Consider the following 15,158-nt stretch of genomic DNA (forward strand, 5'->3'; position numbering starts at 1 on the left):
ACCCCCCACTGCCCTCCCCTCTGGCGACAGTGTGTTCTCTGTAGTTAAGAGTCTGTTTCTTGGGGCGCCTGGGTGGCTCAGTTGTTAAGCGTCTGCCTTCGGCTCGGGTCATGATCCCAGAGTCCTGGGATCAAGCCCCACATCGGGCTCCCTGCTCAGCCGGGAGACTGCTTCTCCCTCCCGCTCGCCCTGCTTGTGTTCCCTCTCTAGCTGTCTCTCTCTCTGTCAAATAAATAAATAAAATCTTAAAAAAAAAAAAGTCTGTTTTTTGGTTTGTCTTTTTTTTTTCCCCATTTGCTTGTTTTTTCTTAAATTCCACATGAGTGAAATCATATAATATTTGAATTTGTCTATTTCACTTAGCATAATATTCTGCTAGAATTTTGAGATTACCTTGAATCTATACATCAATTGGGGAGAATTGTCAATATTGAGTCTGTGGATCCATGACCTTGTTATGAACTGAATTGTTCCTCAAACCTCATGTTGCAGCTCTAACCCTCTGGTCTGTGATAGTTTCTCAGACATTCCTTGTTTGTGATGACCTTGACAGTCTGGAGTCAGGTACTGTGTGGAATGTCTCTCAATGTGGGTTTGTCTGAGATTTTCCTCATGGTTAGACTGGGGGCCGCAGAGCCATTCTCATCATACCGAAAGCATACACTATGGTGGCCGATGCTAACTTCTGTCACGTGGGAAGTAGGTCACCAAGCGCCGCCCACTCCTAAGGAGTGGGGACTTAGGGTGCACCACCTGGAGGGGGAGTATCTACAGAGTTGTTTGTTACTTCTCTCTCAGTCATTGATATCAGTATGGACTCATGGAAATTTATTTTATACTTTGGATTTTAATCCAATACAAAATTATTTTTTTGCTCAAATTGTTCCAGCTTTGGGCAGTGGGAGCTCTTTCAGGCTGGCATCTGTCCCTTTGACATTAAATATACCTCAAAATTGTGGTAACAGATACCTAACATTTACCACCTTAACCACTTTTACGGAACCGTTTAGTAGTGTTAACTATATTGACAGTTGTGAAAAGACCTCTAGAACTTCTTAATCTTGCAAAACAGAAACCGTTCCACTGAACAAGTCCCCCTTCCCCACCCTGCTGCAGCCGAGGTTGCTGGATTCCTCTGGGGACCTCGCAGACGTGGGATCCTGGAACACTTCTCTGTGCTTGTTTCACTCGGTGCAGTGTCCCCAAGTTGCATCCTTCTCTTCAGAGACTGCTGGTCAACTGTGCGTATATACTAGATAAATAACGCTGCGGTGAGGCTGGTGTGCTGAATCTCTTCGAGATCCGGGCTCCAGTTCTTTGGGGGTATAGATCCAGGTTGCCAGATCACTTTTCATTTTTTGAGGCACCTCCATACCGTTTTCCACAGCGACCACATTATACATTCTCACCAACAGTGCACAGGTGTTCCAATTTCTCTGATCCTGACCAACACCTGTTCTTTTTTTTTCCCTTCAACTTTGTGGAGTTGAAATGCATTAATTGTAGCAGCCAGAGCTGCACCATTCCGTTCCCCTCCAGGAGACCCTGACACAGGAGCATGGTAGGCAGCCTCCTGCCAGGGCCCTTCCTTAGACCGACCGAGGCGTTTGTGCTGCAGCTACCCTGTCCCCCGGCGGCACCCAGCCACGGACTGACCAAGGCGGGCGGGCGAAGCCAGGTCATGTCTGCCCACCTCGACTTTTTCCACGAGGAAGCCCAGCCTGACCAGGACGTTCCCAGGTTGCCCTGCAGGCTGGGCTTTTTCTAATCAACCCTCCCTCCTTCCTCTTCTCTGTCCACACGGGCCTGCCCCCTCCCTTTCCCCCTCATTGTGTTTCCCCCTATAAACTCCTGCAGCTGATTTTGTCTTGGCATCTGCCTCTTTGACACACAGGATTTTGGGAAGAAGTGAAATTAGATGTTTAGCCCACTGTCTTAAGAAAGAAGTCACTATGAAGTTTTTGTGTTCTTTAAAGATTACACATTTCAAGTTTCATTTGACTATGGGAAAATAAGTTACTTCTAACACATTTATTATCTGAGAGAAAATTTATTTATTCTAATTTACTGAAACTTAAAATATTCCATCAAATTACCCAGGAAAATCCAGGTAGCAGAAATATTTAACACATTTCTTCAGGACATCTCAAACAAGTTTTAAAAGGCCACAGAATGATCTATAAATCTGCCACTGAAATCACTTCCATGTTGTGCAAGTGCAGAAGTGAGCAGAGGTGCAGTCTGCCCTCCCTGTGGCTGCGCGGGAGTTCAGGTTACGTGTAAGTATGACCGTGAGGTGCCAAGTCACCTGAGGAATCATCCCCATTTCAATTGTGGACCCGAAGCAGCAAATCATACGTGCCCCAGAAGGGAACATCTTCCATGTGTGTGGGGGGGGACAGGCACGTGCCAGGGGAAGGCTGACTCCGCCACATGGGGGACGAATGTTAGAAGTCTGCCGTCGTCGGTAATACAGAAACATACACAGTCTTCATGTTCAAAGTCTTCATGGGGATTTCTTCCGTAATTTCTAGAATGGGAAGATCAAAAAAAAAAAAAAAATGTTCTACCTGTTCTGTATATTTAAAAACTGTTGACTGTGGATAGGATCTGGCCTCACCCTAAGGAGTCTGGTCTTTGTCCCATCTCCTAGGGGACCCTCTAGACCCTTGGGACTTCGTGAGTGATGGGAGTGTTTTGTTTATGGTGGGCCCTGAATACCCCTCATAGTTTCTGCTAATGAGGTGACTCACGTGACTTAGGGCAGAAGCTTTCAGTTGCGTAGTATGCCCGCGTAGAAACAGTGCGGCCGGGTGGCCAATGAACCAGCTGTGCCAGGTAATGAAGCCGCACTGCAAACTCTGGACCGCCCAGGCTTGGGGAGCTTCCCAGGTCGGCAACACACTGCGTATTACTGCCACACAGCGGGGCCAGAAGGAGGGAACACTGCCCACGACTCCTTGGGAGAGGGCAACTGGAAGCCCCATGTCTGGACCCCTCCCAGATTTGGTCCTCTGTACCTTTTCCTATAACCTAAGTTCAGTAGTTTCCAGTGAGTTCTGTAAATCCTGCTAGCAAATTACCAAACCCGAGGGTGATTTTGGGAAACCCACTGAACTTACAGTTGGCAGAAGTGACAGTGGTCTTGTGTGGCCTCTTCCCTGAGTCTGTCAAAGGCGCCTAACTCCCTACAGTTTGGGCGAAGTCTTGGGCAGACCTTCTGGAGGAATGCCCCTCAACCTAACTAGCCCTGCGTGCTGGCCCAGACATCTGCATACCCTGCCCCAAACAGGTGTTTCCTAGGCCCACGGAGAACCATCGTGGTCTCTAAATATTAACTCCCTACGGCAAGAGGAATCGCCGTGTTTGGGTCTGGGGAAGTATGAGGGCGTGGTAAGCCTGTAACATCTTATGAGGCCAGAACACACAGGTACCAAAACGGAAGGCTCGTGTAAGAGAATATGGGAGCTGATACAGCCAATGACAGATACGCTGAGCATCTAAAAGTATAAGACAAATGTAACTGATTAAAACACACTGAATAGAGGGCACCTGGGTGGTCCAGTGGGTTAAGCGTCTGCCTTCGGCGCGGGTCATGATATTAGGGTCCTGGGATCGAGCCCCCAGTCAGGCTCCCTGCTCAGTGCAGTCTGCTTTTCCCTCTCCCTGTGACCCTTATGGTCACGCTCTCCCTCTCTCAAAGTAAAATCTTCAAAACACACTGAATAGATAAAAACCCAAAAAGAGAGAAAAGAAAACCTTAAAACGCTCTTTGCCCACTGGGGAGGCATTTTGCTTCGAGCAGACCTGAATTCAAAGGGAGGGACCAACATTCTCTACAAACAGCTCTCGTCCCAGCAGGAATACGACATCGCTCCTAAAGCTGCCTCTGTTGTAGATAACTACAGGGCCTGGAGATGATACCTGGAGATGATACTGAGCATCTCGTGAAACAAGCAGGAAGCCATTATGTGATCCTTCTAATGTACCAAATTAGTACTATTTTACAAAAGACAACATTGAGAGGAGAAACACAATGAAAATGAGGCTGGGCAGAGACACTGGGCTGGAAAGAGCCCCAGGCTTCTCGGGGATCAGACCACTGAGCCTTTGAGGTCTCAGGGCACGGAGAGGTCACATTGGGACCACAAGCAAGGCCTGCTTTGTGAGCCACGGGCAGAATCTCACAAACGTGGTGGTGCCCTGGTCAGTGTCGGCCAGGTGCCTGCACGAACACAGAACCAGAGACAACGATGCCTCTTCATGTCCACGGCTCGGCTGCCCCTGGGAACCAGCGCACGTGGGGGATAAGAAAGCGGAGGTAAGTTTCACCCACGCAGAACAAGACAGAAGAGCCAAGTATATTGGAGGCAAAGTGAAAGGAGCCTGCTGATGGGAGGACAGCCTGTGGACATCACTGGAGGCAGACAAGGGCCCAAACAGGCAGGATCTTGTGCGTCCAGAGATGATTCTGAAGCATTAGCTAATGGTGAGCCGTGGGGACTCTGAGCAGGGACACCATCAAGGGAGGAACACACCGGAGACAACTCTGGTAGAGGTGGACTGGCCACTTCGACAGAGGATGGGGCCCTAAGCCAGCGAGGGTTGCAGACACAGGGAGCCTCTGAGAGCAAAGTGGAGGCACAGAGTTGTGTCTGGTTAGAGAGGAACCCGGGTACAACGGAGGCTTGAGTCTAACAACGGAGCAGAGAATTGTAAAGTGTAATAGAAAACATAAAAAAAAAAGCTGAGCAAGGGAAGAAAATGAGGGAAATCTCTAGGCCAAAAATCATGAATCCCAAGATGTACCTGAACATTTCGGTTTTCTGTCGGTCCTGGTGGCCTAAAGCTTTGGCACTAAAGGTTATCAAAGTGAGACAAGAAAAACCCTGGGGTCTACAGACTGGGAAGTCCAGTGACCCGTCCTCCCCACAAATGCTGGGGCCTCAAATAAGGAACCCACAGCAAGAGTGCATTTCAAACAGATCCCTCACCACCGAGAAGACAGTTAAGAGAATGCAGTGGGTCTGAGTCATGGCCTTCCAGAAGATGTGCCCATGTTCTATTTCCCGGAAACTGTCTGTGACCACAGAGGCTGAGGCCGGGGTGATGGGGTTACAAGTTCAGGACGCCTGGAACCACCAGAAGTGGGAAGAGGCAAAGACCAGATTCTGCCCTGGAGCCTCCAAAGAGGACGCCGCCCTGCTGACACCTGGCCTCTGGCCTCCAGAACCGAGAAGACACTTGGTGGTCTCATAGCCCCGGCTTATGACAATCTGTCTGGTCAGCCTCAGCAAACCCTATGGAGAACCTGCCTCACTCAGCCTTGCTGTGGGCCAGGGACAGAGAGGACACAGCCCCATGAGGCTCTGGCCCTCGTGCTGTCCAAACACTTTCTGTGGCCCCAAGTCACTGAGTTGAAATGGGCTTGGGTTGACAGCATCCCCAAACAACAACAGAGATGCTCCTTTACACGCAGCTTCAACAGAAACACCACCAACTGCTGTCGTCAGGATTCTAGAAACAACCAAAGGTTTACAGAAACCATGTGCATGCCACATCAAGAAAAAGGCAACTTGTGGTAGGAAGGTCTGTGGTTGTCCCACTTGGGCTTGGCTGCCCAGCCCTCCCAGCCCGAGGACCCCGTTGTCCCAGGAGGAACAGAGCAAAGGCACCGTGTGTGTCCTAACCCGACTGGGGGCCGTCTGGGGGGCCTGCAGAGGGTGCTTGTCTCCGTTTTGCCGAACCTGGAACTCAGCCAGGGAGGAAAATCGCAGGTATCACTGGGAAATACTGTCAGGCAAACAACAAGCCCACAGCTGCTGCTGCTGGTGCAAGGTCGCAGATGCATCATGTGACAGAGGGCTTACAATCGGGGGGGAAAGTTGAGGACGGCGCGATTCGGAAAGCCGCAAGCATGACCAGGGCAGGATGCACACACAGAAAAGTGCCGGGAAGACCCCAAGCTTTCAATTCTGAACAAAGTAAGAGCTTTTCTGGCCAAATCTGGCTGATGAGGGCCGAGCTGAGGGGCAGTGAAGACATCCCGAATAAACAAAAGCACCAGGTGTCCAGCACCGCCAGAGGGCCTTGGGCTGGGCAGCAAGGACGCTGGTGGTAACCGCCACCTGATGCCGCATGTCTGGTTTATAACTCTATTTTCTGTTTTCTAGAGGATTTAAAAGACAAATACATAAAGCACAATTAAGAATTTATGTTTTGGGACACACGAAGCAGTTTCCCCGACAAGAATACAAACAGGGGCAGAGTTTTTGAAACTAAAGTCAAATTGGTATTGATTCAAATCAGACTGTTGTTAATTTAGGATGTTAACTGTAATCCCTGTGGTAAACACTAAGAAAATAGCAAAAGAGAAATACACAAAAGGAAGTGAGAAGGGAATTGAGATAGTGCGCCTACAAAAAAAAAAAAAAACCAACTGGACACCCAAGGAGGAGGCAATTTAGGAGGACACGAGGGAGAAAACAGGTGTAAGACTTCCAGAACAAAAATCCCAGCAAAATGGCACAAGTCCTTCCTGATTAGTAAGTACATTTTTTTTTTTTTTTTTTTTAAACCAGGGCCTAACCAGCCTGGAGGAAGGGATGTACCAGGTCCAGCCCTGCCAGGCCCTCTCTCACCAGAGGAAGAAACAGAGAAGCTGGGGTCATGGCCCAGGGACACAGGGTCCCTGGAGACTGAGCACTAATCACACAGCTACAGAACAAGTCCCATCCCCTGTGGGCTCCTACAGGACAACAACAGGGTTAGAGCTGGAAGACGCAGAAGCATGGACACCTCTGATGCCAGACAGACATACAGCCTCACCCCAACTTTTCACCTCAGGGCATGTGCCCCAATACCTCGTGTCAGACTGTCAACAAAAAGCTACAAGGCATCCTGAAAGGCAACAGAACCACTGTAGGGTGAGACACAGCGATCTTCACACTAGGCGCAGATGCAGCAGAGCAGCAGGGATGAATCACTAGGGTTCACACACCAAGGCTCTAGCGGGTGAAGGAGACGCACTTGGGGACTGATGGGCAGTGTGCGCACAGAGGTGGGTGTTCTGAGACGGAGTGAAGAAGCTCTTTTACCAAAACACGTACACCAGGGTATAGCACATTCAAACTGCAGAGAACCAAAGACAAGACATAACTTTGGGCACTTTTTCACCAGCACTGAGGTGCCAGATCCCGTCAGAGCGTCCAGCAGACCCAGGCTGCAAGGCTGAATGAACAAACAGGTTTGAGTTATGGTGACGGGAGGGATGGCCACACACAGAGAAGCTGTTTGGAGAAAGGGCTCCAGGAGCAGCCACGCGATGGGGAGCGCCCTGGCGTGTGACAGGGATGAAGGAAGAGCACGGGGCTGATGGGGCCGGCAACTCTGGGACGCTGAGACCAGAGTGGGTTTGGGGAGAGGCACACGAGCCAGGGGCCGCCGCCGTCCCCTTCCCGAGTGACAGGGCTCTCCGCTCTTGGGCACTCGCTGAGAAAAAGCCTGCAGGCATGCCCTGCACGCGGTGGAGGCAGCACAACGCCAGATACGAGCTTCCCACGAGCTGCTGTTTTACAATATTGTCATCGTTCGATCCTTGGGGAAGAGAATGATCTTAGAATCAGCAAACAATGCTAATTTATCTAGAAGCATGTGTTTCTAATTGCTTACCAATATACTTTTAAGGTTATTTTCAAAAGTGAAAAGCAATCATCCTTTTAATTAATTTAACACTGTAGTATGGCAAATTTCTGGAGAAAGGGGAAAAAAAAAAAAGACACCAGAAAACCAGAAATGAAGCAGATGTAACACAATCTGTCACCTCACCGTGTGTCTGAGTCTCGTTCAGAAACAGCTTGAGCTTCCTGCTGCGAAGGCCAAACACCTTGGCTGCCTCATACAGAAGGCCCTGGTGAGTGAGTCCGTTCTGCCCACGTGGGTTTTCCAGCAGGAGCGTGCCCACCGTTCCCTTCACACACTCTGCGGAAGAGACCACCACTGGGTCAGGTTCTGAGAGCGCACCCCCCTCCCTGCCCCCCACTGGCCGCCGGCCCCTGTGCAGAGTGGAGGCTCCAAGAGCCAGCAGGGCCCAGAGAGCTGGGCATCCAGTCTGCAGAGGGGAAAGGGCAGGGAAAACGGAAATCCCAACAGGTATAAAGGCCCGCAGCTGGGGAAGAGACACTCCGTAAACACATGCTGTGCACGGTGAGGGCCCAATATATCAAGGAAAAATAAATATCCATCTAGTCTGCTGACCGAGGCATAGATGTGTACAACAGATTTCAAAACACTTTCCAGGAAAAAAAAGTAAGGCAAAAAACATTTAAGTGGCTCGGCACTTAGTTCCACTTCATTTGACAATAATGTTTATGTGCCAGTTTACCCCATCTCCTGACTCTGCCGATGGAGGGTGTTTCCACATAAACACACCAAGAGAAGCAAGCCTGCGTGTGCTCTCCAGGGCAGATGGGAGTGCGCACCTTAAGGCACCACATCCGAGGCAGACCGTGAAAGGAAACCCCGACGCCAGCCCCCCACGACCCGCCGGCCGCCGGCGCAGGGTTGGCCGGGGGAGGCGCACCTTGAGGGCCTGCGTTCAGGAGCTGCAGGTTGATGTAGTGGCAGAGCGCAGTGCTGGGGCCGTCCACCACAGCGGGGGCAGAACCCGCTCCCACTCTAAGTGTTTTCCCACTAAGACTCAGTAAGTCAGTCTGGTTTCGTATTTCTAGAAATAACAACAAAGAGAGCAACGACAAATCACTCTTGCAGGCTATATAGTGCAGAGCTGAAGTTATTCACTTGTTTCTCCTTAATTATTAAACTATCCTTTATCTTTGCAGTGATGCTTTCCACTTAATTTCTCTTTATCAGATGAGGCTTAAATGACATGCAAATAGCAGATGTGAATGTTGCAAAACCGCGTAATAGCAATAACAAAAATATATGGCAAATTGTTTTTTCTTTTAGTATTTTCCCTGATATTATAGATTCTCTTAAAATCTCCTACGTCAGAACACTAAACTTCGCTGTGAAAAGAAGCCTTATACTAAAACATGGTAATTATAGTCAGAAGAAAACGGATCATTTGACTCAGGAACACATGTGAAAAACAGCAAGACACAGGGAACACATGCAGATCTCATTGACCTAAAACTGAACACTGCTGAGGGTCGCAACCATGGCTGGGACAGGTCCCCGGGGAATAGGGGCTGTAGGACCTCCACTCTGGACCCGCACCTGTGGCTCCCCAGAACTCCTCTGGGCCGGGTCACAAAGGGTGATGGCATCTGACACTGAGAGCCTGCCCTAGTCTCTGCCCATCTGGCGGCTCCTCCATCACAGCCCAGCAGCTCGCCTGTGTTTGTTGGCCAGTTACATCCCTTCTTTTAGGCTATTTAGAATTTCCTGAAAATGAGCATCCAGATTCTTACTAAAGAGGGTGTACTCATCTTACATGGCTGCCATTAAGAGTCACAAACACGGGGCTTAGAGCAACAGAAACCTACTGGCTCTGATCCTGGAGGTGAGACGTCAAAACCGAGGTGTTGCGTGGGCCCTGCCCCCTTGGAAGCCTGCACGGTGGCCCTCCCCATCCTCTTCCTAGCTCCTGGAGGCTCCCAGACGTCTGCTTGCAGTTCCCCAATTCCAGCTCTGCTTTTGTCATCACAGGGCTGTGTCCCTGTGTGGTCCTGGGAACATCCCTCTTATCTAATCACACTGGCAACAACCCTGTCTCCAAAGGTCACATTTGGTGGTATGCAGGGGAAGGACTTCAACATGTCTCTCTCTTAATTTAGGCTCGTCTTACTGAGGATCTGGGTCTAGTAAGACACAGACACTATGCTTACTAAAGTCAAAGCACAGCAGGGCGTCTCTGAGGCCTGGACCCCAGCCCGTGGCCAACAGAGAGTAGACAGGACGGGAGGCTCCATCTCCTGAGGGGCACAGAGACGCTGTCCATCTGGGCAGGGATGAGGGCAGGTTCACAGTGTCAGATGCTGTCACCATCCCAGCGGGCACAGAGACACTGTGGCAGGGCTGCTGAGGGCCGGGCCAATCCAGACTCAGGAGGAAGGCATGGCTGTGGAGCAGAACCAATACCAAACGACCCACTTCGCGTCAGAGGACAGCTCCCGACTTTCTACGTACCTGTGGCACCATGGAGGACAGCCAGCTCAGTATTTTTCACACCAAAAATACTAGTAATAACACTCTTCAGCTTTAAAAGGTCCAACCTGTTATCGCCTTTTGGATTTTCCAGAAGCAATACTCCACCTAAAGAACCACAAATATAAGTAAAACTGAAGGAAAAAGAAGTTAAATTTGAAAGAAAAATCCAGGAAAACGCCACTTATATGTTCCCTCTGGTCAACGTCTGCTCGTGTCTTTTCCCCACTGTCTAACTGGATCTTTTTTTTTTTTTTTAAAGATTTTATTTATTTGACAGAGAGACACAGTGAGAGAGGGAACACAAGCAGGGGGAGTGGGAGAGGGAGAAGCAGGCTCCTCGCCAAGCAGGGAGCCCCATACGGGGCTCGATCCCAGGACCCTGGGACTATGACCTGAGCTGACGGCAGACGCTTAACAACTGAGCCACCCAGGCGCCCCTAACTGGATCTTTTTTAAACTGTGAATGGGGAGAGTTCTTCATGTACTTCGGACACACCTGGCGGGGGAAATGGTTTGTAAGGACCACCTCCTGCCTTGTAGCTCAAGCTTTCATCCTTTTCACAGGATCTTTCACAAAGCATAAATAAATAAATTATTGGTCGGACAACATATTCTATATGGTTTCAATCCCTAAATGTGTTGACGAGTTTTATGGCCCAGCCTACAATCCAGCTTGGTAAATGTCCTGTGGGAGCTTGAACAGAATGTGCATTCTGCTGCTGCTGGGTGAGCTGTTCCATTAATGTTCATTCAATTCTGGTTTTCTGTCTAGCTCTTCTATCGATTGTTGAAAGAGGTATATATTCATTTCAAACTGAAACTGAATTTTCTCATTCTCCTTTAAGGCTGTCAGTTCTCTTTTGTGGTTTGCAGCTCTGCTGTTAGGTGCATCCACATTTGGGATCTTTATGTTTTCCCTGTGGTTGACATTTGTAGCATTACTTAATGTCACTGGTGACTTTCTTTGCTATGAAGTCTACTGAAATGAACATAAACATTCTTGCTTTGTTTTTTAAAAATTTTTTAAAAAAGATCTTATTCATTTATTTGAGAGAGAACACACACATGGCGGGTGGCGGGGCAGAGAGGAGGGAGAAGCAAACACCCCACTGAGCAGGGAGTCTGATGCGGGCCTCGATCCCAGGACCCTGAGATCATGATCTGAGATGAAGGCAGACGTTTAACTGACTGAGCCACCCAGGTGCCCCTTCTTGCTTTTTTTGATTAATGCTTGTATGGTATGTCTTTTTATTTTCAATCTAACTGTATTGTTATATTTGAAGACTTCCTTATATATTGCATATAGCTGGTAATGTGTTTTTCTAAGTCTGCCAATCTCTATTAGTTGGTCTATTTAGAACCGTTTATATTTAGTGTAATTATTTTTTTTTTTCAAAATTATATTTATTTATTTGACAGAGAGAGCACACAAACAGGGGGAGTGGTAAGCAGAGGGAGAGGGAGAAGCAGGATCCCCACTGAGCAGGCAGCCCGACGTGGGCCTCGATCCCAGGATCTTGACCTGACCAAAGGCAGACGCTTAACTGACTGAGCCACCCAGGTGCCCCTATTATTTTTTAGAAGTAATCTCTACGCCCGAGGTGGAACTTGAACTCACAACCCGGCGATCAAGAGTCACATGCTCCCTCAAATGCGCCAGCCGGACCCCTCCCCCATTTAGTGTAATTCCTGACTGTAAGCTTAAGCTTTCCCTTTTATTTTCTGCTTTCCACTTGTTCTGTTTTCTTTCTCTAGGCTCCCTGTGGGTTACATGAACATATTTTAGAACTCCCATTTTTATTTCTGTAGTGTTTTTGTGTGAATCTCCAGAACAGGCTGTTTTAGTGGTTGCACTAGGCGGTACCTCATATGCATATAACAACTTGCCTACTGGTGTTGGCATTTGACCAGTTTGAGGGAAGCACAGAAACCTGACCTCCCTTCCCTCACTTTGCTCTTCCCTACTTTCAATTTTCTTTAAAGATTTTATTTATTTGACAGAGAGAGACACAGCGAGAGAGGGAACACAAGCAGGGGGAGCGGGAGAGGGAGAAGAAGGCTTCCCGCAGAGCAGGGAGCCGGACGCGGGGCTCGATCCCAGGACCCTGGGATCATGACCTGAGCCAAAGGCAGCCGCTTAACCATCTGAGCAACTCAGGTGCCCCTCTACTTTCAATTTCCTTTATTATTTCTTGCATATACACTGAGATGTTATAGTTTTTGTTACAACCATCAAATTATTTAGAAAATTCAAGGAGAAAAGTCCACTGAATTTACCTATATTTTGACTCTTTTTGTTGTTGTTTCTTCTGTCCTGATGTCCCTACATTTCTTCTTTTGTCATTTTCTTTGTTTTAAGAATTTCCTCTACCTATTCTTTTAGAATTAGTCATGCTAACAATGAACTCTTTTAGTCTCCCTTCATTTAGGGATGTCTTGATTTTCCCTTCACCATGAAAGATATTTTGCTTGATACAGAGTTTTCGGTCGACAGTACTCCTCTTGTAGCATTCTGCCTTCTAGCCTCCAAAGTTTCTGACAAGAAATCCAATACTGTTCCAGTTGTTTTCCCCTGTAGGTTAGGGAGGCATACTCTCTCGCTGCTTTCAGGATGTCTTCTTTGTCTTCAGCTTTCAGAAGTCTGACTACGCCATGTCTCAATGTGAATGGAGTTTTTGGGTTATCGGGTATGGGGTTCTCTCGGCTTCTTGAATCTGTAGGTGTACATGTATTGCCAAATTTAGGAAGTTTTCAGCCATTATTTCTGATTACTTTTTCAGTCCTGTCGTTCCTTCTCTTTATCCCAGAATTCAGTGACAGAATATTAAACTTCTGTTAATATCCCATAGATCCTTAAGATTTTTCTGATTTTTTAAAAAAACTCTTTTGTTCAGACTGGGTAATTTCTATTGTTCTAGCTTCCATTTCACAGACTCTTTCCTGTCCCTTCTATTCTGCCGTTGTGCCCATCCACTGGGTTTTGTATTCTAGTCTTGTATTTATCAGTTTTAAAATCTTCATTTGATTCCTGATATCCACTTCTTAGCTGAGGCTTCCTATTTTCATTTGTTTCTTTTGTGTTTGTAATTGATCTGTGGACCATTTTTATTATGGCTGCTTTACATTCTGTCAGATAATTTTTTTTTTTTTTTTTTAAGTAGGCTCCATGCTGGGGAGCCAAATGTGGGGCTTGAACTCAAAATCCTGAGATCAAGACCTGACCTGCCGAGGTAGGATGAAAGCCCCAGCTCACTGTGTGGGCTTGTCTGATACCACGAGGTGGTAGGGGCCTGAGGCTCCTGACAAAGGTCTAGCTCCCGACTTGGTCTTTGCCAGTGGGGCCAGTTTCTTCTGTTGTGTTTGGCTGGAATAGAACAAATACTGTCTAGAAGTTTTCTGTCTTGCTAGGCTGCGCCTCTCCTGGTTCTCTGTCTACAGAGAGCAGGATTTTGTTGGAGCATTTTTGTCTGCATTAGGCATTTCCAGGTTGCCGGCTTCTTCAGCTCCAAGTCTGGGATCTATGAGGCAAAAGGAAAAGCCAGCCCTTTTCTCTCCCCCATCACACCCAAGGTGTATGCTTGTACTTTGTGGGAAGAATAGGGAAGAGCATGTCTACTCCATCTTCCTGGAAGTGCAAGTCCAATCATTTACTTTTGTGGATTCATTTTGATGGCAATTAGAAAGAGAAAGTTGTATGATTTTATTAATTCACTTACAATAGTCTTAAAGACATTCATAGGTTTAACTAAAAAGCAAAGCACAAGCCATGGGATTAATTTACTCTTACCTTGCTCGCTGCCATTTGTACAGATGTTAAGATTGACATATGCACAAGCAGGACCAGGCAGGGATGATCCTCTGGTGATTGCAATTTCCAGGTCAGAACCCTTTAACTAAGCACATGAGAGCGTGGGACTGAGTAAGTGTGGCACTGACCAGTGTCACCAACTAACATAGCAGCTACTTCTCACACCTAGAGCTCTGTAGGATTCTGCGAGCATATTCAATCTCATCACTAAAACAGTCAAAAGCTTTGACTTTTCACGTTTCTCTTTTCACCTTGTTCTTTTAAAAACATGCAGAACAGAAAATGAAACCATCTTGTAACTTGCCCCACTGAAAAGACTAACAGTGACATCCAGCCCCTGCCTGTCTGTACCATCTGTCCCTTCTATAGAAAGGAGGAATGAAAAAAAAAAAGAAAGAAGGAATGAGACAAGGAATACATGGCAGAGTCAGTGACTGATACAGAAAGGAACTCCTTCCCCTATTATAAATGACCTATTTCTGAATCATGGCCCATATCTTCCATGTTCTGGTATCAGATTTTCATAGTTGCAACTAAAATGTGCCAACAAGAAATGAAACTGTAATTTTATGGAAAACCTACTACCATAAACGTCAACTGCTCTTCAAATCAACTGTTGTTTGCTTTGAACAGTCAGTCCCAGAATCTACGACATCAACTTCTCTAGTTTCAGGAAAAGCAGGCCCACATAGCCCCTGGTCTCCCGGCAACCCTTATGTACCTCCTGGCTACCTTTCCCAGGAGAACTGCTGTGAGAACAGCTCCACCTTCCCTCCCTCTCCTCTCTGGACACCCCTCCCCAAACCCACCCAGTACTTCAGGACTGAGGACTATGCCAGTCACTACTGGGGGCAGAATATGAAGAGGTCACTCCACAAACAACGTAAAATCTAACCTTACATCTCTTTGCAGTTAAACAAACCCAGAACTCACCTGCATTTCTTCTTGAATAAGGACTTTATCTGACATTGGAACTGGATACGGTTTCAAGGGAGCCTTTATAGTGGCAAATATGAACTCTGTGTGGCTTTCGATAACATTATTCAGATACTTCCCTTCAGACTTTGCTTTATAATAAACTGTTATTTCATCAGTTGGAACCAGATTGCACTGAAAGTACATACAGAAAATTTAAAAAGGAAGCACATTGTTAATCAAAACGTATGGTGATATTGAACAG

The 15,158-nt window shown here is 47.4% G+C and overlaps 1 protein-coding gene and 1 long non-coding RNA gene across 5 annotated transcripts in view; one reads left to right on the forward strand and one right to left on the reverse strand.

Moving 5' to 3' along the window:
- Window positions 1–1,861, forward strand: part of LOC145716950 (uncharacterized) — a 7,120-nt gene extending 5,259 nt beyond the window's left edge. Inside the window, exon 2 of the long non-coding RNA XR_014139887.1 lies at window positions 1,117–1,861. This is a non-coding gene — a long non-coding RNA (uncharacterized LOC145716950). The remainder of the gene's footprint in view (window positions 1–1,116) is intronic.
- A 169-nt stretch (window positions 1,862–2,030) lies between these two features.
- The window catches only part of IARS1 (isoleucyl-tRNA synthetase 1), a 69,039-nt gene continuing 55,911 nt past the window's right edge, over window positions 2,031–15,158 (reverse strand). For all 4 annotated transcript variants that reach the window (XM_081802680.1, XM_081802678.1, XM_081802679.1 and 1 more), the window contains exons 29-34: window positions 14,912–15,088; window positions 13,958–14,063; window positions 10,150–10,275; window positions 8,582–8,725; window positions 7,828–7,980; window positions 2,031–2,530 (exon numbers count right to left, since the gene is read on the reverse strand). In XM_081802680.1, coding sequence (XP_081658806.1) covers window positions 2,448–2,530; window positions 7,828–7,980; window positions 8,582–8,725; window positions 10,150–10,275; window positions 13,958–14,063; window positions 14,912–15,088 — 789 coding nt within the window. In that variant the 3' untranslated portion in view covers window positions 2,031–2,447. The remainder of the gene's footprint in view (window positions 2,531–7,827; window positions 7,981–8,581; window positions 8,726–10,149; window positions 10,276–13,957; window positions 14,064–14,911; window positions 15,089–15,158) is intronic.

This window comes from Leptonychotes weddellii, chromosome 14, assembly GCF_054177405.1.
Source record: "Leptonychotes weddellii isolate Sample4059 chromosome 14, ASM5417740v2, whole genome shotgun sequence".
NCBI lineage: Eukaryota > Metazoa > Chordata > Mammalia > Carnivora > Phocidae > Leptonychotes > Leptonychotes weddellii.